The sequence below is a fragment of the Apteryx mantelli genome, chromosome 17 (assembly GCF_036417845.1).
Source record: "Apteryx mantelli isolate bAptMan1 chromosome 17, bAptMan1.hap1, whole genome shotgun sequence".
NCBI classification, from domain to species: Eukaryota; Metazoa; Chordata; class Aves; order Apterygiformes; family Apterygidae; genus Apteryx; species Apteryx mantelli.
In genome coordinates, this window is record NC_089994.1 from 17232439 (window position 1) to 17255763 (window position 23325).

General features: G+C 54.7%; 1 protein-coding gene across 1 annotated transcript; it reads left to right on the forward strand.

Annotated features, from left to right (window-relative positions):
- The first annotated feature begins 8853 nt into the window (after positions 1–8853).
- CCDC63 (coiled-coil domain containing 63) lies at positions 8854–22787 on the forward strand. The gene is made up of 11 exons (XM_067307345.1): positions 8854–8931; positions 15871–16037; positions 16193–16382; positions 17949–18068; positions 18555–18736; positions 19505–19686; positions 20190–20410; positions 21082–21156; positions 21564–21756; positions 22246–22455; positions 22642–22787. Exons 1-11 carry the CDS (start codon positions 8854–8856, stop codon positions 22785–22787), a joined length of 1764 nt encoding a protein of 587 aa, XP_067163446.1.
- Positions 22788–23325: the final 538 nt, after the last annotated feature.

The following is a 23325-nucleotide window of genomic DNA, read 5'->3' on the forward strand; positions in this document are numbered from 1 at the left end:
TCTGGACTTAACTGAATTGTTCAAAGAGGGAAATTGGTGCTGCGTTTCCAGAGAAACCTTCCTGTCCTTGTTTTCTTTGCTGGAAATGCCCTTATCTTATCTCAACCTTCAGCTGTTATCCCTCCTCCCCTGGTGCCCTCCCCTAGGACCGGTCCTGCATGGATCTGAGCACCTTTCGTGGGGCGCTGAGTCCCTTTCACTCCTGTTAAAGCTCTGGGAAATGGGGGGGGGGGGGAGGCTCAGCGCCTTCCAGAATGTGACCCAGGAGATTTAATCCTATGAGCATGGAAATTTATTGGGAACATCACGCTTCTGGAAGGAAGGATCAGGCCCTTCGGAGAAGACTGGTCAGGGCAAAGACCGTATCTCACTTGAGTAACCAAATCAGGCAAGGTTCAAAGCACCGTCAATTTGCATTAGAGGAGCCGCAGCAAAGGGGAAATGCGAGAAGTGGCAGAGGAAGGGAAATGTATTCAGACCCCAACATCACCTTGATAACCAGCCTGCTTTGCTGCCGCTCTGCTCCTGCGTCTCAACAGCAGCTGCGAATGCTTCGTCTCCTTTTAGAGCGGATCAGTATTTTTGCACAGGGTCTTTTGCATTTGCGTTTTTGCTACATCAACACAAAAAAGAAGAACGCTTACTTAACAGCAGTAAACTCCATGCAAGCCACAGTTATTAAAATGCCACCACAAAATTATTTTTTTAATAAGCTAATTTTTCTCTGCTGAAAATAACAAGCCTCACCCCACAACAGCTTCTCTTGATTAAAACAGGGACACAGCCAAGGTGTTATAAATATCCTGAAACTGTTTTTTTCTCCGGTGTTGCTCAGAACAATGATTTGTTTCTAGAGGGGGAACAATCAGGGAAATCCCTTTGCCCTTAAACGCTGCATGCGGACTTGAAGCATTCAATAACCCTCAAGCTTAGAGTTCATATATTTCCCCCTTCCTTGTATTTGTCTACAGTTTGCATTATAGTTTGCTAAATACACGATGATGTACGATTTATCTTGCTTGCAGCTGTGAGACCTTTGTGTCTTTTCCTCCCTCCCCTCCTCAAATTCCACAAATAAATCACTGCTTGAGTAACATTCCTTGGAAGCCTCAGGATAAAATATCTTTCCCTGCTGATTTGTCCTCCCCATCTCACGCGCATACTACTTTGTTTATTGTAGGGTTGCTCGTAATCTGGGCTGCTGGGGGATAGGATGTATAAATATCTTTATATATTTTTTTTTTTGTATAAATATACATGTACAGATAATCATGAAACGCTCCTTTTTTTTTGTTCCAGTATGTAGGTGGATCCCAAGAAATGCTAGTCACCCACGCTTCCCCTTGCTTTAGATTACATATTTGCTAAGTCCGTGAAATTCAATGTGTTTGTGTACATTTTCAACAAAGATCTGCAAGGGCTGTGCAAACACTGGAAAAATAAAAAATGTGGGTCAAATGTTGTTTCTCCTAACTGGATGTTCAGACATGATTTAAATGTTTTCATAGCTCCTACTGTTTGCGTCCAGATATCCTGCTGTTATGATCAAGATAAACTTTTTATGGACGCCTCTGACTCCTGATGCCTGAAGTATTTTGCCGACCCCAAAATTTCGGATGTTGCCAGAGTCTGGGGGTAGACGGTGGCAATTCGTCAGACAGAAGAAGAGCAGCTGGACAAAGCCATTAGGCTGCTTTGGAGACGAAGGGGTCCGTGTCCTGCTCGGAAAGGAGCCGGTGACGCAGAGTCAGGTATTTTCTTAGTGTCATATTTTATTTACAAAACATATGGCGCATTGATCTGCCTCGAGCAACAAGACGTGCAAGCTGCAGGCGGGCAGGTCCTTGGTGAGGGACCCGAAGAGGAGATGGAGGCTTTCCGCTGCGCTGGATCTGCTGCTGGCATCCCGGGGCTTGCCAGGGATTTGTACCAAGCGCGGAGGCCGAATGCCAGCGGCAGAGCGCCTTCCCGAGATTTCCTTGCGTGCGCTCTTCTCCCTGCTCACCGTGCTTCTGCTTTGCTTAGGTCGTCAGCCCACACACGAGGAAATTGGGAAGCCTCGTCTTCCTTGCGCAACACCTCATCCCGGAGGCCGCTCAAGGCGTCTGCTCTGCGCTCACGGGGAAGGTGCCCGGCCTTGGCCTGTGCAGCCGTTTTCCGTCACGTAGGGTCTGTTTTCCCCCTGCCCTGCTTCGCCCAAAAGCTAGGCCTTGAGTTTTCCATGGAGCCGAAAACTCACAGTCCCAGCCGTTGGTTTCCCTCTGAAACCTCCCGGCAAAGGAACCTGTCAACAACAACGACAAGTCTATCTCAAGGTTGTTAGAATCACATTTTCGATAGAAAATGTTGAAAGATTCTGTTCGAAAAATCTTGAGACATGGTAGAAAAGTTATTTGCAGTTCCTCCCCTCCTACCTTTTTTTTGTCAAAGTTGATGTACTTCAAGGCTTTCTGATGAAAGGTATTTTCGGATGGGAAAATGTTCTGCTGTTAAGTCTTGGAAGGTTAAAACTGGCCAGTAAAACCCTTCTCATATAAAAACGTCCTAAGTCACTTCTGTTTCTGGTACAGCTGTGACCACAGTAGGACTTTCCTGCTATAGCTGTTTCCAGCTTCTCCGTGAGTCTGTTGTACGGATCTGACTTTTAAGGCTAGACCAGCACAAGACCCCTTTGGAGAAACAGCGGATTGGTGCGTCATGCCGCAGCTGAGCGTCCCTGAGCATCGTGACGGAGGGCCGGTCCATCGCTTAGAATAAGAGGAGAAACAGGGCTAAAGAAGACTTCGTCCTGCTTTAGGTGGTGAACAGCCGTAACGGATCAGCTGACGCTATTTTGGCAAGGAACGGAGCCCCCGTCTTCCCCTCTTGGGTCAGGAATCTCGATGCTCCGCCAAAGGCTGAGTTTCATAACCAGCTAGAAAGCTTTTGCGGGGGTCCGTGGGGCTCGGCTGATTCCCGCAGAGCCATTCGAGGACGAGGACAGAAAACAACGGGCACAGCAGCCAGCGCTGCACATCCAGCAAGGGGCTTTCCAGGCCTCCTTTAGCTGGTCTGTGGCGGGGTGAGCATAATCTCCTCTCTCTCCTTGCTGTGCACGGAGGGAGGCGGCTGGGAGTGGAGGGGTTCGCTGAACATCTCCCCCCTCGATCTCCTTGCTCAGACATCGTTACAGAGGGTTTCAATTTTCCCACCGTGTGGAGTGGACGTTGCAGGAGGGGCAGAGGCAGCTGCACCTTGGAAAGGTGAGTGGGACATTTGGGGTGGCTTTGGCTTCACATGGCTTGAAGAAAGCCCTTTAGGGATGTTCCTCATTGCATTGGCCAGAAATGTGTGTTAGCAGCCCAGGACTGGCAAGCGGCTGAGTTGGGACGCAGCTGGCTTCTTTGCTTACACTGATCCAACGTAACTCGCTCATGACATGGATGAACTGTTTCTCTGATTAAAGCCAGTGAGAGTGGAGGACCAGGAGAGCTGTCAGGTGAGTGTGAAAGTGCAAATAGGATGCGGGTCAATTCTAGCTTGATCTGCTCTTTGTGGAACGGCGGCTGTGCTTCTAGGGGTCCCGGCGGAGAACCATCACGGCACGAGAGATGCAGGAACGAGTCAGAGATCTTCCACCCGCCCTGGGCATCACCGGCTCACCCGGGGATTTTGAAATGAAAGTGAAAATGGAAGAGGGCATCCAACCTGCAGACATCTGCTGGCTTCCAGGAGGCCGATGTCTCAGGAGCACCAAAGCCTTCCCAGGCCTGGGACAGGTTAGAAGTGCTCAGAGCGTGGTGGCTTTGCTGGCCCAGGTTTGGGTTTCCCTTACACTCCCGTAAATCCAGAACAGTCCCACTGACTCCCGTCGGACACCCGGAGTTTCTGCTTATTTGCAGTGTCTGAAAACGTGGTCCACTGTGGCGGTAGCTGCCACGTGCGTTTGTTTATTTGTTTCCGTTCTCACCTCCTCCTCAGCTCCCCATTAGCGAGGCTGGCAGATTTTCAGGAGCCCGGCTGCTCTTACGTAACGCTGCGCCAAAAGGTACGCGCAAGGATTCGGGGGAATCCGTGCCTCGAGCCGGCTTGGAGCCCTGCAATCCCGTCTGGTTTGTCCGTGCAGCTCGAACACGTCGCTGCGAGCTGCTGCTTTGCCCTGGCGCTTCCTCTGCTTTCAGCGTCCCTCGGAGACGGGACGAGGCGGGGAGGAGGATGTCTTTAGCGGGTCCGTTCAGCGCGGGCTGCCTTCGCCGTGTCCGCACTGAGCGTCCGCGTGACTGCCGGTGGAGTTGGGTGGCGTGCCTGAAACCGCAGCATCTCCCAGGCCCCCGAGGGAGCGTGGCCAGAGCTCAGGACTGGATAAGCACAGCGATTATCCGGTTGCAGGAGCCGGTGCAGGGCTGGTTTCACCCACCTGAAATCTGCCCGGGCTCCCTGCTCCTCTCTGCAAACCAGCTCCAAGCCCTGCGTTCCCAGCAGGTCGCCTGCTAGCTGACTCCGCTGCTGCTTTTGAGCCATTGCTTTCGCGTACACGGCATGGGATGATGCCACCGGTTGTAACGCGGAGGCGGGGTGGCCGGTCCCGCAGCCACGTCTGCGCTAGCTTCGACCTCGCTCGCATGGGACCGGCTGCACGAGCCCCCGGGGAGCCTGCGGGGACCTCGCCTCCGAAACCCTCTCCACGGCACCCGCGGGGATGTCGGGGCTGGTGTGAGCTAGTTCGAAACCATCTTGACGCAGCTCCTGCAATCCCACCCCTGGCTTGCAGCACCGACGTGCCCCAAGAGCCAGAGCCAGGATCGTTCACGTGTGAGTCTCCAGCCGGGCTCCCTCGGCGATAAATCACAGGCGTTTCGGGTCAGGTGCGGTGGTAAATCGAAGGGCTGCGAATAGAAACCTACACAATAGTGGTTATTAGCCAGGAAACTGGGCTTTTACGCAAAGGCTTCTACGCAAACGTAGGCTGCGAGACAGCAGGTGAGACAGGAGATTCAGAAAAATTAACCTGCGGAGAAAAGGGAGCCTTGGAAATTTGCCACTTTTGTTGCAATCGCTGCTCTTCAGGAACTTGATTTTTCCCTTCTTTCCCTCCGCATTTTGCTTTTTGCGCTTTTTGCCTTTTAAAAATAGATGCCTTGTTTGCATTAGGAGCGTTCCGTGTTTGCACAGCGGGTGAAATCGGTCCCTGCGCTGAAGGCCAATGCGCGACTGCAATCGTGTGAGGCTGAAACGGTGCATTGGCTCCGAGTCAGGCGGCCGCGTAGCAAATCGGGCCCTGGGTATGGGGCTGCGTTAAACTTCTGCCCCAGAACGAACGGCTGCTGCAGGTGGGCACGTGCTCCCGGACAGCAGCCGTCACGTCCAAGCTTGACGGGGAGGGAGACGTCCCACGCGAGGCTTTGCAAAGCTTGCGAGGATCGGACCGGCCTTTTTCGTGGCACTTCATGGGCTTGCGGCGTGCCAAAGCCCGCAGCAAGGACGGATCCCCGCTGCTGCGCACGCTGGGGACGGCCGAGGAGGAAAAGCAGGTCGCAAAGCCTAGACGCAGTATTTCAGGAGGGAAACAGCTCCTGGCAGGTTGCGCACACCTGGAGGTTTCATCTGGCAAGGGGGAGCGTAACCCGAACCATCACGGCTACTCCCGCGTCCCTCCGCGTGGGACACCCTGTTCCCAGCACAGCTGCCTCTTCCCAGGTGATTCAGCCTGAAGCACAAACGTCCGGAGGAGAAGGAGGCCAGGAAGGCTTCCAGGCATGGAGAAACCTCTCCCGGAGCCCAGCAGAGCCTGCTCCTGCGCAGCGAGCGCCCGGCAGCGCTGCACGTTCACCCCTCGGCCGGGCACCTTTCCCTTCCCTGCAGAGCCCGCTGCGTGCCGGGAGCTTAACTCCTCCAGCGCGCCACCCGTGCTGCCTTCGCGGGACATCGGTGGCGGAGCCCGGCGAGCCCGGCTACGCGGAGGAGCACGCGCGGGGGCGGCTCTTCCCTGCCCCGTCGGAAACGGAGGCTTCACCCCGCTCCCGCTCCGGCACCGCCGCGTTAGACCCGGCTGCCTCTACCGTTTCTCCCAGTGCAGCCGCAGACGGGCGGGGGGTATTTTTCCCTCGGTAGCATGTAGGTCACCAGAGAGCCTTAGGGAGGTGACAGCTGACATTCATCCTTGACTTTGACTCTGTGCGTCAAGCTTTCCGCAGGCAGCCGAAGCGCGGTTGCTGGTGAGACCGGCTGCCTTTTGTGCGGCTTCAATTAAATGCCTTCCTTGGCGTGGGATAGTTGCCAGGGCTCTTTTTTCTGTTTTGAAAGAAACAGTTTTATTTAGATATATATATAGAAAAAGCCCCACCTGGCTCTTTGGAAGGGTTTCCGCTGGAATGCAGCAGCTCCCATATTCCTCTATAAAAAGGTGAGACCGCGACGCCCTTCCGCCGCCTCCTCGGGCCAACGCGGGCCCCGACGGATGCTGCGCGCCGGGCGTTCGAAGCGGCCAGCGTCGGCTTTAAGCAGGCGCGGGTACGGAGGGGCGGTGACTCCCTGCCGGCACGCACTGCTTTTCCCCAGCACGTTTATTCACTTTTAGCTGACCGGGGCAGCCGGCGTCGCTGAGACCTCAGCCCGCCGCATGGAGCATCAAGGTGCCTATTGCAATCTCTTCCCAGCCGCAGCCGGTAAAGCAGCCGGCCCCGACGAGCCGCCCTCGCTCGCTCCAGCAGCAGCAAGTGCAGCAGCGCTCCCAGGAGCTGCCGAAGCGCTCCCGGGAGCTGCAGCGCCTCCAGCCCGGCCACCCCGGTTGCATGCAAAACTCACGGCGCGATGAAGCAAGTCGGAAGGGGAAGCGGCGTGAGTCACTGGGTGAAACTGCGGTGTCTCCGCTGCGCTCCCTGTGGTTAAATCCCGGCACCGGGAGTGCCGGGTGATGCCGGGGGTGCGAGGAGCTGGAATAACTAAACACACCTGAGCTTTCCGTGCCCCGGCTGTGCCAACATGCTCGGTCCTGCTCGGTGCTTTTTATAGCGCTCTGATTAATATGGAATTTGTCATATGTGGCTGGACTTGGTGGCCACAAACCTCCCTGGTTTTACTGGTCCCGCTCTGGAAATGCCCTTCGGGCTGCTGGGGTCTCGGGTGCCCCATTAAATCCTTCCCTTGCGACGCCCAAGTTGTCTCAAGCCAAGGTTTTAAGTACTCTGCCATTAAGTGCTTGATTAATTAATGCCCTTCTGTTTCACCTGCTTGATGATACTATTCAGTGATGTGACAAACTTGCCTCGCAGGGCACCACGCGTAGCACCGCGCGGCGACACGGGCTGGATCTGCATTTTTGGTAAAACAGAATTTCCAGCTCCAGCTTTGCAGTTCCGGGTCGTTTCCTCGTCCCTCTCGGAGTCGCCCATCCAGCCGGTCTCGCTGTTCGTGGCAGATGCTGGAGGTCGCAGCCATCAGGGAGTCAGGACCTGCAGCGAGGCAGGACCGTACGGCCCAGGGCGGCTGCAGAGCATCACCCCGGCTTTGGGGACACCGATTTTTTCCGGGCGAGGAGGGAAGGCAGGATCCTTCCCAGCCCGGCCGGTGCCTGACGGGCGAAGGGGCAGCGCACCGAGAGCGGCGCCTTCGGCCGCCTCCTCCCGGCTCTTGCAGGAGCGAAGGTTCGGCGGCGCAATCGGAGCTGACGACAGCGCTGAGGCCAGGAGCCGGCGCGGCGGAGCGGGGCTGGGGGGAGCGCGCGGCGTGGTTTTAAAGCGCGGATGAGTGCCCGGGGAAATATTTTGCCGGCTCAGAGAGAAACGGGAGAGGGCTCTGCGCAGAGCCGGAGAACAAACTGCATGGGCGGGTTTCTAGAAACAGCACAAATTGAGCTGGTAAATTATAAAATGCCACGCTTGAGGGCTGTTATATAACGTCCCTTTACAGAAGCCGGTAGCTAAATATAAGATAGAGTTACATTTTGGGCTGGTGTAAAATGATGCTGCAGCCCTGCTTTGTGTGGGCCGGCCTGCGATGGAGTGCCGCGAGAGCCGGCAGGGCTTCCAGGGCCCGCTCCGCTGCCGGCCCTCCCCGCTCCTCTTACGCGCAGCCGTGCGGGAACGCGCCTGCTCCCCGTGTCTCGGTTTCCCTCCTGTTAAATCAGGAACAATGCGAAACTTCATTTCCTTTCAGCTGCGTTGTCAAGATTAATTCATGTTTGCAAAGTGACCTGGGAATCTATAGAAACCCGAACAGCGTATCATTATCCCCATCTAAACTTGGCGTGCGGTATCAGCGGGCCGAATTCTCCTCCCACACTGAAGTGGAAGGGTTGTGTCAGCTTAGCCAAGAGGAAAATTCCAGCCAGAATTCCTAGCAAAAGATCCAGCAGAGAAAAAGCCTTTTCGGGCTGAGACCATTTTGTTTTCCTTGAGAAAATTCGCCCGGTCACCAGCTCCGAGCGCAGCGCTCGGCTCCCGCAGTGCCCAAGGGCTGAGCGGGTCGACGCGCGTTTTGGCTCGCTCCTTCCCCGCCGGCGCTGCCGCTCGTGCCCGAGCCCCGTGCAGGGGCCGCCTGCGGAGGGGAGAGGGGCAGCGCTGCCCGCCGCAGCGGGGATGCGGAGAAACCCTCGTCTTCTGCCGGGGAATGGATGATGCAGAGCAGCGGGGTCCCTGAGCAGGGCTGGTGCGGTCCTGCGGGAGCCCTGAGCCCCGTGGAGCCCTGCATCCTCCTCCTCCTCCTCCTCCTCGTGCCACAGCCGGGCCCCCAGGGCAGCCCACGCCCGGCGGTGTTTCTGCGCCCACATCGGCTCCGGGCACTGCACGTTCTCCCTTAAAATCACCCGACGAGCCAGGCCCGATCCTCCGCGTGCGAAGCCGGCCGGAGCTGCTGAAAGAGATGTTTTCCGGCAGGATGGAGATGTGCATTGGAGTTGCCAAGCAACCGGCGCAGCTCCGCTGCCTCCTGCTCTTCTTCCCGCAGCCCATCCAGGTGGGACAGCGCGGGGACAGTGCAGGGACGGTGCGGGGACGGTGCGGGGACGGCGGCCTCCCCGGCCCTGCAGCATCCCGCCCCCCCGGCTTTGCTCCCGGCCTTCGCCTGCCGGCACCGGCGTGCACAGGGCGCTGGTCGCCCGCGGCCGAGGAGAGGATGCTCTTCTCCCTGTGGGGCCACCGCGCCTGGACACCCGGCCCGGCTCAGGCCGGGGGGCAGCGGCAGGACGGCGGATGGACTCTGTCCGTCACCCCGGGCGGGAAACCCAGCAGGCCTGATTATAATCCAGCTTCCATTAGCGTTACCTCTGCATTTCCTTGGGAAGTGCTTCAGAGTTACACTGTCCAGAGAAACACGCAGCCCGTACCCTTGGGATTTTCTTTTTAAAGCTTTAATTTAAATCAGCTCTTGAGTAACAAGTGCCGGTTCGGAAAATCAGCTCCTGCCCCGCTCAAAGCCTCGGACCGGCGGCGAGGGGCACGGAACGACGGCTGACGGGAGGCAGCCGCTAGCTGCGATCTTGCAAAAGTCAAGTTGCTGAGTGCGTGGTGACAAACAGCGAACGCAGCCAGCTCGGATAAACGGCAAAGGGACCAGGCTGTTCAGAACAGCCTGTTCCTGCTGCGGAAACGAGGTGAGATGCCGGCAGCAGGCTGCGAGAGCGGCTATTCTCGGAGCGAGCGGCGCCGAAACGCTGCTTCGGAAAAATGGAAGGACCGAGACGGGGTAATTAGGAGGAGACACGTCCTAAATCAAACCAAAAGACTGCGAGCGGTTTTGCGGGGATGAGCTTCCCCGCAGCGAGCTCTGTGCCGAAGGAGCCCTGCTTTGCTGTGGCGCTGATGCGCGGGCAGGGGAAGCCCTGCTAATCCCCCCGGGCCGTTTGCTGGCGTTTGGCCGTGCACTTTTCTGTGCTGATGTCCTCCCAAGAAATCAATTGGCCTTCATTTGATTTGGAAGAGGAAAGCAAAATAAGATAAACCGAAGGAAAGCAATTCCAGTTCTGATGCAGAATGTTCATAGCTTAATTAATTGCCTTTGAATGTTAATTCGGAATAGTTTCCCTGAGTGATCCTACACAGGCAAATTCTCAGTTGCTTTAAGTCACTTCCAGAGCGCGTTCGACTACTAAGGTATTCTTAGTCTTGAGCAAGAGCATTTCACGGGATTATAGTCAGCAATGTTTAATTGGAAATAGCTGAGATTGCCACTTTGCACAGCTCTGCCGAAATCACAGGCAAAAAAGTCTCCAGGAGAGAGTACCGTTCCCGGGCAGGCGAGGCGCCGGGTGAGAGCAGCTTTTGCAAACTGCTCTGTCCTCGAGCCCTCTGACACCTGCTCTGCTCCGTTTCTTCAGCAGAAATCTTCCTGCAGCACGTGAGCGCTCGCTACTGCTTCACCAGGTTTGGCCCTAAGGCCAGTGACATTTTGGGAGGTCTTTTACTGCTTTGAGTCAGCGCTGGTTCAGGCAGCATGTCCTCAGCTATTTTGGTGCTGCGCTCTCCCACCGCGGCGGCAGGCTTTGGGCAGTAAGTCAGCACGGTGTACCTGCCGCAAGGACGTTTCTGTGCTAGCACAGAGGGATGAAGCAAATCCCTGTGACTAGGTTCAGCTCGAGGGGCTGATCCTGCGGCAGAAGGGAGTTTTGCTTTTCCAAAGTCGAGGCCTGGGGAACCTAAAATGACCCTTTAAAAACACTGAGTAATGCTGTGAAGGAGTCAGTTCGCTGCTGGAAACCACATTTTGCTTGGTGTCAGCAGTTCAGAAGAAACCCATCTGTAGATTATGATGACGATTTGCTCTTTGAGTGAAGAGGGATAACAGCTGTGCAAGGAACAGCAGCCCCCCCCCCTTACTTAGTACAAATTATGCTTAAAACTTGGAGCCATGTGGTTGTATGGAGAAGCGTCTATCCCAGTCCTGCTACCTAGAGGCCATTGCTGCTGCTGCAGTCGTGGGAGAACATAGCGAGAGGTGAAAACTAGCTGCTGTTGGGCTATTTGGTCATCTCTCATGATGGATATGTGCTTGTTATTTTTAAGAAGGGTGTCTTTCTGCATGCTTGCAGAGAGCCTGGCATATCCGGCTCCTGTCTTGCTTGAGATTTCTGTTTTAGGTGTTAAATAAGGAAAACAGTATCAGATGTTTGTACTGTTGTGTCAAATGCTTAGCATCAGAGCCTCCTCCCATGGAAGGGTGCTTGCCAAGGCAGGGCAGGCAGCGAGAAGTGCTGCACAGGAACATCGTGCTGCGATAAAACAGCTCAGCGTTTGAGGAGCGGATGGCATACGTTTTGAAAGACACCTTTTCCATAAGAAACACACAGTGCAATATTCAGGTCTGTTGTAAAAGGCTGCAGATCTACAACTCTCAAGCAGTCGCACGCTTCTAGGACCAAAGCTGCACTTGCCCATTGGAGGCCTGCGTAGTTCATGTGCATACAGCGATAACCATTCCCTGGAGGAATGAAATAAAACCTCGGTGGAGACTGTGCTCATGAGAGCCTGTTCCCAAGCAAAGGTTTTGTAAAGCCGGACACCCTGGTGAGACCACGAGGCCAGGGAATTGCTACAAGTCCCCAGCACAACATCTCTGCAAAGATGGACCATGTACCTGCCTGAATTCAAGACCTCTAAGGTTTTGCCATCAGACTCCTGGCTGGAAGATTTTTCGCCGTCACGAAGTACCTTAGCAGTTGTCAGCATCTTCCTGCTCCTCCCAGCGAAGCTGCTGGAGCTGACGGGAGTTTGATTATGATTTAATCCAGGCTTTTTGAGGGGGGAAAAAAAGTTTTGACAGTTCCATATATAGTCTTCTGACTCACAGATTTCATGTGTCAAACACTGAAGACGGGTTAAGTAGAATTAAGTTCTGGATTTGTTATAAATAGGGATTAAGTAACATGAATGTATTACATTTGCATGAAAATACGGGCCTGATTCTCTCGCTTACCCCAGTGATTTTCTTTGATGTCGCTGAGATGCTCGCAGGTAGGTGAGTGCAGATCAGAACCAGCCCAGCTCTGCTGGGTCAGAGCTCCCTGCAGATGCCGTTTTACTGGACTGGGTGAAATGGGGGGAATCTGAAGAAACACTGCTGAAAGCAAGGAGAATTTACTCTGGTTGCACAGATCAGAATTTGGCCCTTAAAATAGCACAAGCAATTTTAATTAGACCCAAAATCTGCAGCTGAAGGAATAATTCCTCTATGTCAATCAACCTTAAGTGTATCTATTAAATTGAAGAAGATTGGTTAAAATGATGAAAATTGCAAAGAAAGTCACTCTTCTTCTGTTTCTCCCAGAAGATAGAGATCTGCTGGATTCAAATGTTCCTGTATCTTTTCCTGCTCTGATTACCATTGTGCTCGGCCCCAGCCTGAAGGTCCATCCAGACGATGTAGTCACACTTACTCAGAGTGTGTTTGACAGTTGAGCATTGTTTGGGTGAAAAAAGTCCCCTTTAGTAAAATAAATGCTTCTGCAATGAGTGCAACAGACACAGACTCTACCAAAACAGTTTCCTCGTCAATAGTTTAATTTACTGACTTGTTCATGGCTAAACAATTGAGAATTGGTCCATGGAGAAGGAACGCAGAGGATGGACAATACCGCTTGTATTTTGAGGCTGGACTATTTGCTGTGTAGCCAGCCCAAACCAAGGGAAACCAGGCTCTCTGCAACAGTGGTTGAGCTGCCCCACTGTATCTTCTCTAGAAAAGATTTTGTCCATCCCTATGGCTCTACCTTTATGCTGAACCTGAGATTTGACCCTGTTTCTGCTGAGGGTAAAGAGCAAAGAAACCGGAGGGAAAGGAGCTGCAATATAACACAGTCAGGACCGCCGAGACTGAGTGACAACCTGATCCCTGGAGAAGTTGTAGTTATTATCCCACGGAGCTGTCGATCACGGGAAACCGGCACAAAAAGCACATCTAGCTTCCCGGGGCACCAGCAGGACCCATGGGGGAGGAAGGGCTGGGTGGGCTCGGGTGCCTTCGCAGCTTTGCTCTGCCCTCGGTCGTGATTTTCTTATCTAATGCCACGTTCTGCTTTCTTCTGGGAAAATCATTTCCAATTAAATGCATCCTCAGAGCCCGTCTGGCCGTGAATTAGCCTGAAACTCGATGGCTGCCTTGTTAGCTCATCGAAGTCTCCGGGATAACTGGGAGGCGCAGTCTCAAGAGCGATGAGCTGTTCGGGGATTTTACGCGTCTCCTTGAACTAACGGTCTCGCTGCAGCCGTGCGAATGGGGACGCGAGCACCCTTTGCTCGCCTTCGCTGGCTCCCTGTTCCCCCCCAGCCTGGCGCCAAATAAGCGACACCAGGGCTACAACGCGCGGCCGCCACGATGCTCTGCACCTGCAGCCGCCAGCGCTGCGGCACCCGTCTGCCCTCTGGGGATCCCAAATCCGCGCCCGAGCGAACCAGCCCTCTCGGCAACCCCTGGAAGGCACTGGTCGTGCTCTCCATCCTATGGGGAAGGGATCATGACTCAGCCCTGCCTGGAAAGGGGAGAAGCAGGCGCGAATCCCAAATTAGCCCCCTGTACTGGCTCTGGGAATAGGCACCTCTCGCTGCTCCATCCCCGGGGTCTAGCGGCCGTGGGGAGCAGGCGACACAAGTCGTTTGCTGCTCTTGGCCATGGTGGATGGAGCCTTGCGGGTATCCGGATGCTGCTCCGAGCTTGCTTATTCCCGGGGGGAGGCCAACTGGCAGCGACGTGATGATTGCTGGCTCTCCATGGGAAAAACTGGCAGGGATGGAAACCGGCTGGGAACCACGGGGAGCTGGCAAAGGGGCCAGGAGCAGGGCAAGGGAGCGGTGGCCTCGGGGCTGCCTGTGGACAGCTGCGCCCCGGTGAAGCAGGACCCCGGCTGCTGCTCTCGGGTCTGAGCGAAAGCCTCCATGCCCAAGGTTATTGGGATGGATTTGGACCTTGCCGAGGAAAGGGGGAGTGGGTGAAATGAGGGTTTCCCCTGCGGTGGATGCACGACCAGAGAGACATCAGAGCACCTGTCTCAGGGCTATTTTTGGGGACATATAACCCCCTTAGGTCAAGGTGGTGTGGGCTCCTAGGGCTCCTGTGGGGGCAGTGGTGGGTGGTGGAAGAAGATGGTGCGCGGGCACCCCAGCGGTGGGGCTGGATCCCGCGTGAGGCTGGATCCCACGGCGCCGCCGCGGCAACCAGGCCAGGGACACTCGCCACCCGGGACAGGCTCAGGTGAGCGCAGGACCGGCCGTGCCGAGGTCTCCTTCCTCCCTCCTTCCCATCCTCGGCAGTGCCCCCGCGTGCAGCCCCGGGCGCCGTCGCATCGCCGGAGCGGACCCGCAGGGCCCTTCCTCCCCGGATGCGGACCCCGCAGCCTCCCGTCCGGCGCGCTCCCAGCACTAACGTGGCACGGGATGGGTTTGAGCCCGCGAGGGGCTGTGCTTGCCACGGGACTGGCAGCCGGGCACGCGGTGGCCGCTCTCCGGTTGGGCGCGAGGTGCATGGTAGGGCTGCGGGAGTCAGCCCTCGGGATCTCCCTGGCTGCGGCAGGACGGGGACCGATGCCAGCTCCCTGCTGGAGAGAGCAGGTCTCCGTCGCACGGGCTGATGGCCCCATGCTGGGTGCTCCCCGGGGCTTTGCCCGCTGGTGGCGCCACGCTCCGGGAGTGCCGGGCCTTGCTAGAATTTCTATGGAAACCCAGGTACTAAACGGGTTGGAATAGCTCAAACCATCTGTTCTTCCCCTGCTTATAAACTCGATAAGAGGAACATGTTTCGCGATGACATCACTACAAATGCTCTCCTTTTATTCATCATGCAGCCATCTGTGATTATTTCCTCATGTGCCAAACGTATGAGCGGGTGTTTAGGGCCGGGCAGGGAGATGCGGCCACAGCCCTGAGCTGGCCCATGAGATCTGTTGATCCAACCACATCATCTCCTTAACCAGATTTCATTTTTCCCCCTCAAAACCAGGCCTGGCCCTGCAGAGGCTCTCTTGTTCCCGACTCTTGGCGTTTGCAGAGCAAACAGCTGGATTAGCCGGAAAAAATGAAGGGTTCAAAGGTAAAAACCAAAACACAATCCAAACCTGAACTTGCCCAGCAGTGGTGTCAGAAGCACCACAGAGGCTCTGCAGTGGGGACAGGATTACCTGCAGAAGTAAATGCCACCTGGACAGCGCAAGGGGAGCCAGGCTTTCTGTCTCTGCCTTTTGCCAGCAAGGTGTTGTGATGCTTTGGGGACTGAATCTGTCTGCCGTCCCATACTGGGAATGGGACCATGTCCTGCGATTTGGGTGCTGGGGGAGGAAGGGCTAAGGAATATGGGTTAGCTCAGGACACGAGCATCCTGTTGTGGATCTAGCTGCCACAGCTTCAACCCTCACTGGTTATTTTTTTGGCTAGAAGTTACCTTCCCAGGGGTGGGACTGTGTGCATTCCTGCTCTGCTTCTGGGCAAAGTCAGCTGGGCTCGTTTGCATGACCCACAAGGGCAATTTAGGGTTCTGACTCACGCGGCCTCCCAGTCATGCTGGGTGATATGAGAGGCGACTACTCCCAGTCGCCTGCCCTGCCCTGCCGCTGGAGGTGTGCACCCTGCTGTGGAATTGGTGTGATGAACATGTGCCGATTTCAGCTGGTGTTAATGCACCTTGCCCTGGAGAGTAGCTGTAGCGTGGGGAGTGGGTTACCTAAGAACCGAAAGTACCCACTAGACTTTGCTCTGAAGCGGATCAGAAGTGCTCACAGAGTTTGTTAGTGTGGGTGGTCATGAACATCTTGGGTAGTAGCAAAGAGCTGAAGATAGTAACAAATAGCTATGTGTGCAGTAAACAGCTGGAGGTGGTGATGTCTTTAACACACTCCAGGTACTTGGGTCCAGACCGATTGTCTACAACTGCGCTTTGTGTTTTCTTAAGTGATCAGACTCTCTCTTTCTGCAGCGGTGGAGAGGGTCCTCTTTGAGGAAGACAGTTTCAGACTTCACTGCAAAAGAGAAAGAAAAGATGGCTGAGGCAGAGCTCGGGAAACTGCAGCAACGGTTTCGGATATTGGCAGAAAGCAGGAAATCTTTTGGAGCCAACTTGAAGCACCGAATGTACAGTCAGGAGTGAGTGCAGCTTCAGCCGGCTCCACTGTGATTGGAAAGTTCCTCCAAGCTGAGATCTTTGGGGGACTCTGACACCGAGATGGGAAGGGGTAAGAACCTGCCCTGGCTGTGCAGGCAGAATGTGCTAAATGTCCTTTATCGTTCTATTTCTACAGGAAAGAAATAAATTCACTGAAACAAGAACACAAAGAGATGTCATTAATGCTGAGCCATATCAAGTCCCCAAGAAATTTGATGCTGGATGACAGAAATCGTACGGAGTTTAAATTCCTTTTGCGGACCAAAGATCACTATGATTCTCTGATTAGAGCCAGAAAAGACATGTTAGCTGACCTGGACAAAAAGGTAAGAGTATCTGAACCATTCCCCGACTGAGCATGATATAGCACAGCAGAGCCACAGAGTGAGCAGCTCTCTATCCTGGTGTGACTATAGTCTGGCCTTTTCAGTTTGCAGCTGAGGAGGAAAAACAGTTCCACATGTCTCTATAAATGCACATCATACAGCATTTCAAAAGGGTTACCTACCCCATCACATATCTTAGTAAATCTTACCTGAGTAATACCAAGGCAATCGGTAGGGTTTCTTGTACAAGCAGCAACGCGGGTGTTCCCCAACAGGGTTAAAGAGGGTATGGGACTGCGCTGCAAACTGCTGATACACGTTCTACCCTGTTGTGATCCTTGATAATACAATGCCATGGATAGTACCTTCATTTCTCCAACTATTGTCATGAAAGACTCGGAGTAAATCAAAGCCCTGAACTAAAAAGTTAAAGTGACAAGAAAGTATTGTGCCTGTATGTGGTCCCTTTGCAGGTGAATGCTATGGCTGAAACTCCAATATGTAAAACACATTTAATTCAGGCCTTGGAATATAACACTACATCCTAGCAAAAGACACATGACAAAGATTCCCATTGCTAGGCTAGGCTCCCATTCAAGTCAGCAGCACCGGCCAGGAAAGTAGGATCTGACTCTAAGCGTTGTCATCTTACGGCTCTGTACAGCTCCTGTTTAAAAGCACACACCTGCCTGGGGTTGTGCAGCATCCCTGCGCTTTTCTCTGAACGTTCGTTGCTCCTGAAAGAGGGGTAAAAATGGAACATGTAGCAGTGCTTCCTAAATGTGCCTGAGACATGGCAAATAAAGGAGTAGCGACACATCAGAGGGATAGCCCATCACTTCTCCCAAGGAGAGCCTGGTTGGGTCTGGTCCGTGGTGGGGTGGGAGGCCAAGGAAAGCCCAGTGCTGCAGAAGTGACAGATCCATGTAGCTTCTGCTCTGAACAAGTCGCCCATGACAGCAGTAAGGGAACATGCTCAGGTAGTCCACAGTTGCTAGGAATGCTGTAGAGCTTTCCACAAGGGGGTTAGCTTTCAGTCAATGACTTCAGGATCTCTTGACTGAGTCATAGCTCTCCCACCTGGCCCCAGTTTCACGGTTCTCCACCTTCTTCATTCTTCTTGAGGATTTGTTTCCTTTGGCAGCTCCCCAGTTTTGGCAAACACTGTCCTCCACTCAGTTCCAGGGAGGGCTATACAGATCCGTGCGTGGCCAGCACAAGAACCACTATCATACAGTCCTCTTCATTGCCCCTTCCACTCTACACATAGCGCTGCTGTGCCTTGTTCAGCACCTGCTGAATTTCTCTCCAGAGGTGGAGAAATGCATTTCCTCGGTGACATGAAAATAAAGGGATTCCTCATTACAGTTTATGTTTCTGCATCCACAGAATGGGATCCTGTGGGATTAAGCTGTTTCTATAACTATGATCTCATTAATGACATGGTTACTGTAGTTCAGGTCAACAGAGGGTATTTTCTTTGGCTAAGTGTCCTGACATGAGTCCAGACTGTAAGGGTGAAGATTATGCTTTAAATTTGTGTGTGTGTGTTGTGTGTGTGTGCAGATAATGGAAATGGAAAAAAAGATTACAAGACAAAACCTGATAGCAGCGAAGGTGAAGCATGCAAGCAGTAGCAAAGGGCTGCAAAAGCAGATTCAGACACTGGAGATGCGTCTAAACCACGTAAGCAAACATTTTGCAGAGCTTTGGAGACCATGTGGGGTGCCAGGCTGGGGCCTGTGTGCAAAATGCTTTTGGATTAGGATAAAAGGTAATAGTGCAAATGCATTTGGTCCACACAAGCTGCACAAAGGGTTCGGAATGTTCCCTTGGCCTGATTGCTTCCAGAATATCTCAAAGGCTCCTTCAAGCCTGGTGACCCAAATGCAGTGCTTGCACCATGCCAAGAAGCCCGAAGGTCCGCACCTGTTTAGTGACAAAACAGAGCTGTTTGAAGCCAACCTTGCCTTGGACGATGCTAACGCCAGGTCTCTGCCACAATCGGCCTGACCTGCGGGCGCCTCCCCTGTCTTGGGGATGGGGATAGCACAAGGCCTACTTAAGATCTCTCGGGCTGTGTTTGTCCTAGTTCTGGTCAAGGTATTTCAACAGAGGCCTGAGCTCACTAGTCCTGTACCACCCACAAACCTTTTGCTTCCCTCTTCTCAGGTCACTGTCCATTTCAATACCATCCTGTCTATCAATACCAAGCTCCGAGGAGAGATTGAAAACTTGCGAATCCAGAAAGCCATTTTGGACAACTTCTACTTAAACCTTCACAAGAAGCTGGATCAGCAGAACAGAAGGATGAACATTGTCACTGAGCAGTCCACACAAGCCTATGAGCAGCGGTACATGGCCTTTTGAACCCTCTGTGGTAAACTCAGCAGTGAAGGGCAATTTCAGAGAGAGGGTTCATCACCCTCTTGTCTAGAGCTGGGTGCTGTCTAAAGGTTAGGTGCCTAGTCAGTGGAGGGACACTTGTACCTCTGAGGAGTGATTTATTCCACCTATCTCAGATGTCTCTTGGGATGGGGCAAATTGCTCTGTGGGGCTGCCTCTTTCCTGTGAGTCCCACCTGATCCTAGATTTGCGTGGGGAGATGCAGACATACCTGGAGAAAGGGGGAGCTGGTGCAGAGGCCAGCCAGCTCCAGTCAAATGAGCCTGGCTGCCACAGTTGGGTGCTGTGTCTGAGTAGAAAATCCCACCAAGAGCTCTATTAGCTTGCTGCTGGTATTGGGCTAACAGAGCTGTGTCTGGATCAGAGCTCACTGACGTGCACAGCATCGTGGGGGCTTTGCTGGGTCAGGCACAGAGATGCATGGCGACGGTCAGGAATACAGGTCTTTATAGCTGTGCTGCTTTCTCCCAACACACCTCACCTGGGCCCTGGTGGTCTTTGGGGTGGGAACAACTGCAGACTGTAGCAGCCAAACCATGGGATCCCCCAAATCCGCTAGGCACTGTCTGTGATGCAGGAGGCCCCATGTCAGAGCGGTCCTGAGTTGTGCTCTGTGGGATCCACGCTCAGTGAATGCCTGAGAGAGTGCCCGTGGATGGTTGGAGAAAGGATGGACTTGCTAGTATTAGTGCTGTGTAACTGCTCTCTGTGCATAGGGTGGAGGCCCTGGCAAGGACTTCAGCCACGAAGGAAAGGCACTGCAAAGACACTGTCCAGTACAACATCGAGCTGCAGGAGCGGGAGCGTATTCTGGACCAGGAGACCAAGCTGAAAACCTTCATGCTCATCAAATTTATGGATCGCTCTGAGTTGAAGGAACAGGCCAAAAAGGAAGAAGGTATCACATGAGAGAAACTACATGAAACTGAGGCGGCAAGCCAGGAGTCCGCAGGGCTGATTGTACCAGTTTATAGCACCCAATCCAGGGGCACAACATCTCCCCTGTCCATAGGCCCCTGGGAAGGGAGAACCTCAGTTAAGGGCCATGAACCCCCTTCTCCCTACAAATGAAAAGGATGAACAGCCATAACCAAGTGAGACCACACAACGCTTTGTGTCTTGAGGAGGACTTGGGGGAGAGGCAGGAAAGGGGAGGCAGGGAACTGGCCCCATATGCACATTAAGGAAGACCATGGTTCCTTTTCCTCCCAGGGAGGGATTCCCCTGTGTTTTTCTCATTCCCGTGCAGACTGTGAGCTCCTTGATGAGTTTTTAGGGGAATCACTACTCCCCATCTGCCCCAAGCCCCTGTCAAACCCCACAGCATCCACAGGTGAAGGCTCTGCAGTGGGTCTGGCATGAAGGAGAGGGTACAGCTTGGCATCTCCGTCTCTCCCTCAGCCTTGAAGGCAGTCCAGCGGGCAAAGCGGAGACAAGGTGAGAGCTTCGAGAGCCGGGAGGTGGCTTACAGGCGCCTGCTGGAGCTGGCAGAGAATGGGGACATCGATCGACTGGTGAAGGAGTTCATTGAAAAGGAGGAGAAGAATTTTGCCTACTTCAGCTACACAACTGAGCTGAACAATGAGATGGAGAGGCTGCAGAGGAAGATCAGGAACCTCCAGGTCCGCTCCAGCCCTGCTCTGAGGCTCTTGTGTTTCCTTTTTCTCAGCTAGCATCTTTGGGTTGGGGTAGGCTTCTCCTCTTCTGGGTGTCCAGCATCATCACCCACACCAGGGCCCAGCTCACAGGCTACCACACAGGTGTGACTGGGAGAATGGAAAGGGGTAGCCAAAAATATAACTCCAATGGACAGAAAGCTGCTTTCTCAGAGCTAAAAATGTCTCAATGCTGCCACCGTGCACCCGGCAGATATATTGCAAAAGAGGGAGCTCCAGGATCGTGAGAACCACCACAGCCCCGCCTTGTGGGGCTGCTGGAGTGAGAAGAAACGTTGCCTGTCCTGGGGCCGTGGCCTGCTCTCCTGGCCTGGGGACAATGGTTCCCAGAGGGCCCAAGTTGGTGTCCCTGCTCCCAGGGCAGAGCAACAGTCCCCAGGCTGGGAGGAAAGGGCGGGTTGGTCATCTGGAGGCGATCTGCAGGAGGTGACTGCCAAGTGGGTGCAAACCAGCCTTGCTCCATGGAGCCACGCTGTGAGGGTCTGGTCCAGCTTTTCAAGCTGTGCTGATCCCAGGGCAGTGCAAAGTGGGGTCTATCCCCGCTGCTTGGCACCCTCTGTTACGTATGTCTGTCTGACGTTTAGCCACTACCTCCCCATGTGCTTGTGTTTATGCAGAATGAAATTATGCTCCTAGAGATGGATCAGGACAACGCAGAGAGCAGTGACCTTCACATCCTGAAGGAGTTAGAGGTAGGGAGGCTGGGATTTCCCTGTGCAAGATGGCAGGACTCTGCCCTTCCCAGCATGTGTCCTAGGGAGGCTGGTCCTGACAACTCTGCTCTGGCAAAAGGCTGGAGAGGCATAGGCAGAAAAGGCTCTGCATTGGCTTTGCAGCCCTGTTGCCTGAGAAATCCTAGCGTACGGTGAGAGGATCACTGCAGGGCTCCTGCCAACCCCAGTCTTCCAGAGCCTGGGGCCTGGGCTGCGCCACGGGGAGCTAGGGGAACCCCTTCGTAAGGGCTTTCCCCTGCAGGGATGGGAGCATCCCACAGCCTCCCCTGGGGTGTCTCCAGTGTCCAGACTGGAACTGGCCAGCACCAGGGTGGGGGAAGAGGGCAGGGGGCTCCTGTGATACCTAGCGAAACTTTTGCTGATAGGAAAAGCTAAGGAAAACCACTGAGGAAGCCAACCAGTACGAACACAGCTGCAAAGAGAGCGGCAAAATCCTGGGCCAGCTCAAATCTGCTGTCGAGTTCCTGTTCAAAGAGATGAACTGCGACGCCACAAAGATAAAGGAGCAGCTGGGGGAGAACGGGGAGATCACGGATCTGAACCTGCTGCAGTTCTTCAGTGCGTCAGGGCTGCCCGCCTTCCCCTGCCACGTGGCCTGGGCCTTGTATGCCCAGCCTGCCCCTTGCGCCGTGTTTGAATTTGAGCCAGTTTTCTTCCCTGCCCCACATGCACCGGTGTCCCCTGCTTAATGGGAACTGGGGTGCTAGCTCACACTGAGCTAACCTGACAGGACAAATGGCCTGGTGGATGCCCAAGCCCTCATCTTGGCTCTGGGTAGGGGATTCAGTGCTAGAGCGAGGTCATGGTGGGGACAACCTAGCGGGACAGGCTGCCTAGCGGTCAAAGGACCGACTCTGGACTCATTTCAACCTTCTGCCTGGTGGAGCCCTGTTTATTTTGCATCAGGTCTGACTGGCTGGCGCTAGCCTGTGTCGCCCCGTGCTCAGAATACAGGCTCAGGGTGGATTTTGCCAGAAACCTGGGTGAGGGCAGGTAGCGGCGGTCCGTGGTGGGCCATGGCAGGATGTCCCTCACCTCCCCGCGCAGATATCATAGAGAAGAAGACCAACGAGCTGCTGCTGCTGGCATCCGTGCTGCGCTACGCGGAGGCGGAGGCGGAGGCCGAGGGGGAGCAGGACGCCCTGCCCTTCACCAACCCGCTCCTGGGTGGCACCGGGCTCCTCAAGACCATGGACCGGGCCCGGCTCTGCCCGCCGCCCCCCGGCTTCGACCGTGCCACCGAGAGCACCGAGACCTGTGAGTCTGGGGGTGGGAGGGCGGGGGGTCGGCATGACAATGCAGCTGGCCAATCCGCAACGGCCACCTTGTGCCCCTGGCCAATCCCTGGCTGCCACCTGTCCTCCCCGGCCAATCCCGGCCCGGCCTGCCCCGCCCTGCCAGGTATATGAGCCGGGTGGCGCGCGGTGGCTGCGCTGTGGTGATTGCCCCTGCGGGGCGGCCATGTCGTTGAGGCAGTCGAGGAGCCGTTGGACCACGACAGCCTGCGCAGCCTGATTCTTGAGAGCCAGGAGGAGCGGAGCAACGCCACCGACAAGGGCAAGAAGGCGAAGAGCGATGCCAACGCGTGAAAGCCGGCGGTGCTGAATTAAACAGGCCCCTTCCTTAGCTCCCGCTCTGCTTCTGCGCCCGGGCAGTGCCCCTCCTGCCGTGGCCGTTGCGGCTTCCCGTTCCCTTCCCCTCTGGAAGGAGCCCAAAGCCTTTTGCACACTTCAGCAGCTCCCCAGATGATGTAGCGGCATCACTTCACCCACGGCTGACAGCAGCCGCGGCCGGGGGTGGAGAACAGCTGCTCTCCCGCAGCCACGCGGCCCACGGCTCCCTGGCAGTCCGCGAGCACTGAGCGGCACCGCGGGCCAGGAAGGAGGGGGTTGTTGTGCTGATGAGAGCTGGGGTTTGGCTGTGTCTCTGCCCCTTGCAAAACTGCGGGAAAGCCAGGCCCTGCGGGCTTGGCCGTGACTGTGTTCTTTGGCAGTTGATGCTGGAGGTGGCCCTGATTCTGTTTTACCCTTGTCAGGCTGTTACTGTCTCTCATTTCTGAATGCTGAGGCCAGAGCTGGTGTAAATCAGCACTGGTTTTGCTTAGCTCACTTAATGTACACTGTGCAC

What these genes read in the sequence shown, in the direction of transcription:
- CCDC63 (XM_067307345.1), top strand. Translation starts at nt 8,854, where the DNA reads ATGGAGATGTGCATTGGAGTTGCCAAGCAACCGGCGCAGCTCCGCTGC. An exon ending in TCTTCCCGCAGCCCATCCAG is followed by an intron (nt 8,932 to 15,870) that starts GTGGGACAGCGC and finishes CTCTTTCTGCAG; the next exon opens with CGGTGGAGAGGGTCCTCTTT. An exon ending in CACCGAATGTACAGTCAGGA is followed by an intron (nt 16,038 to 16,192) that starts GTGAGTGCAGCT and finishes CTATTTCTACAG; the next exon opens with GAAAGAAATAAATTCACTGA.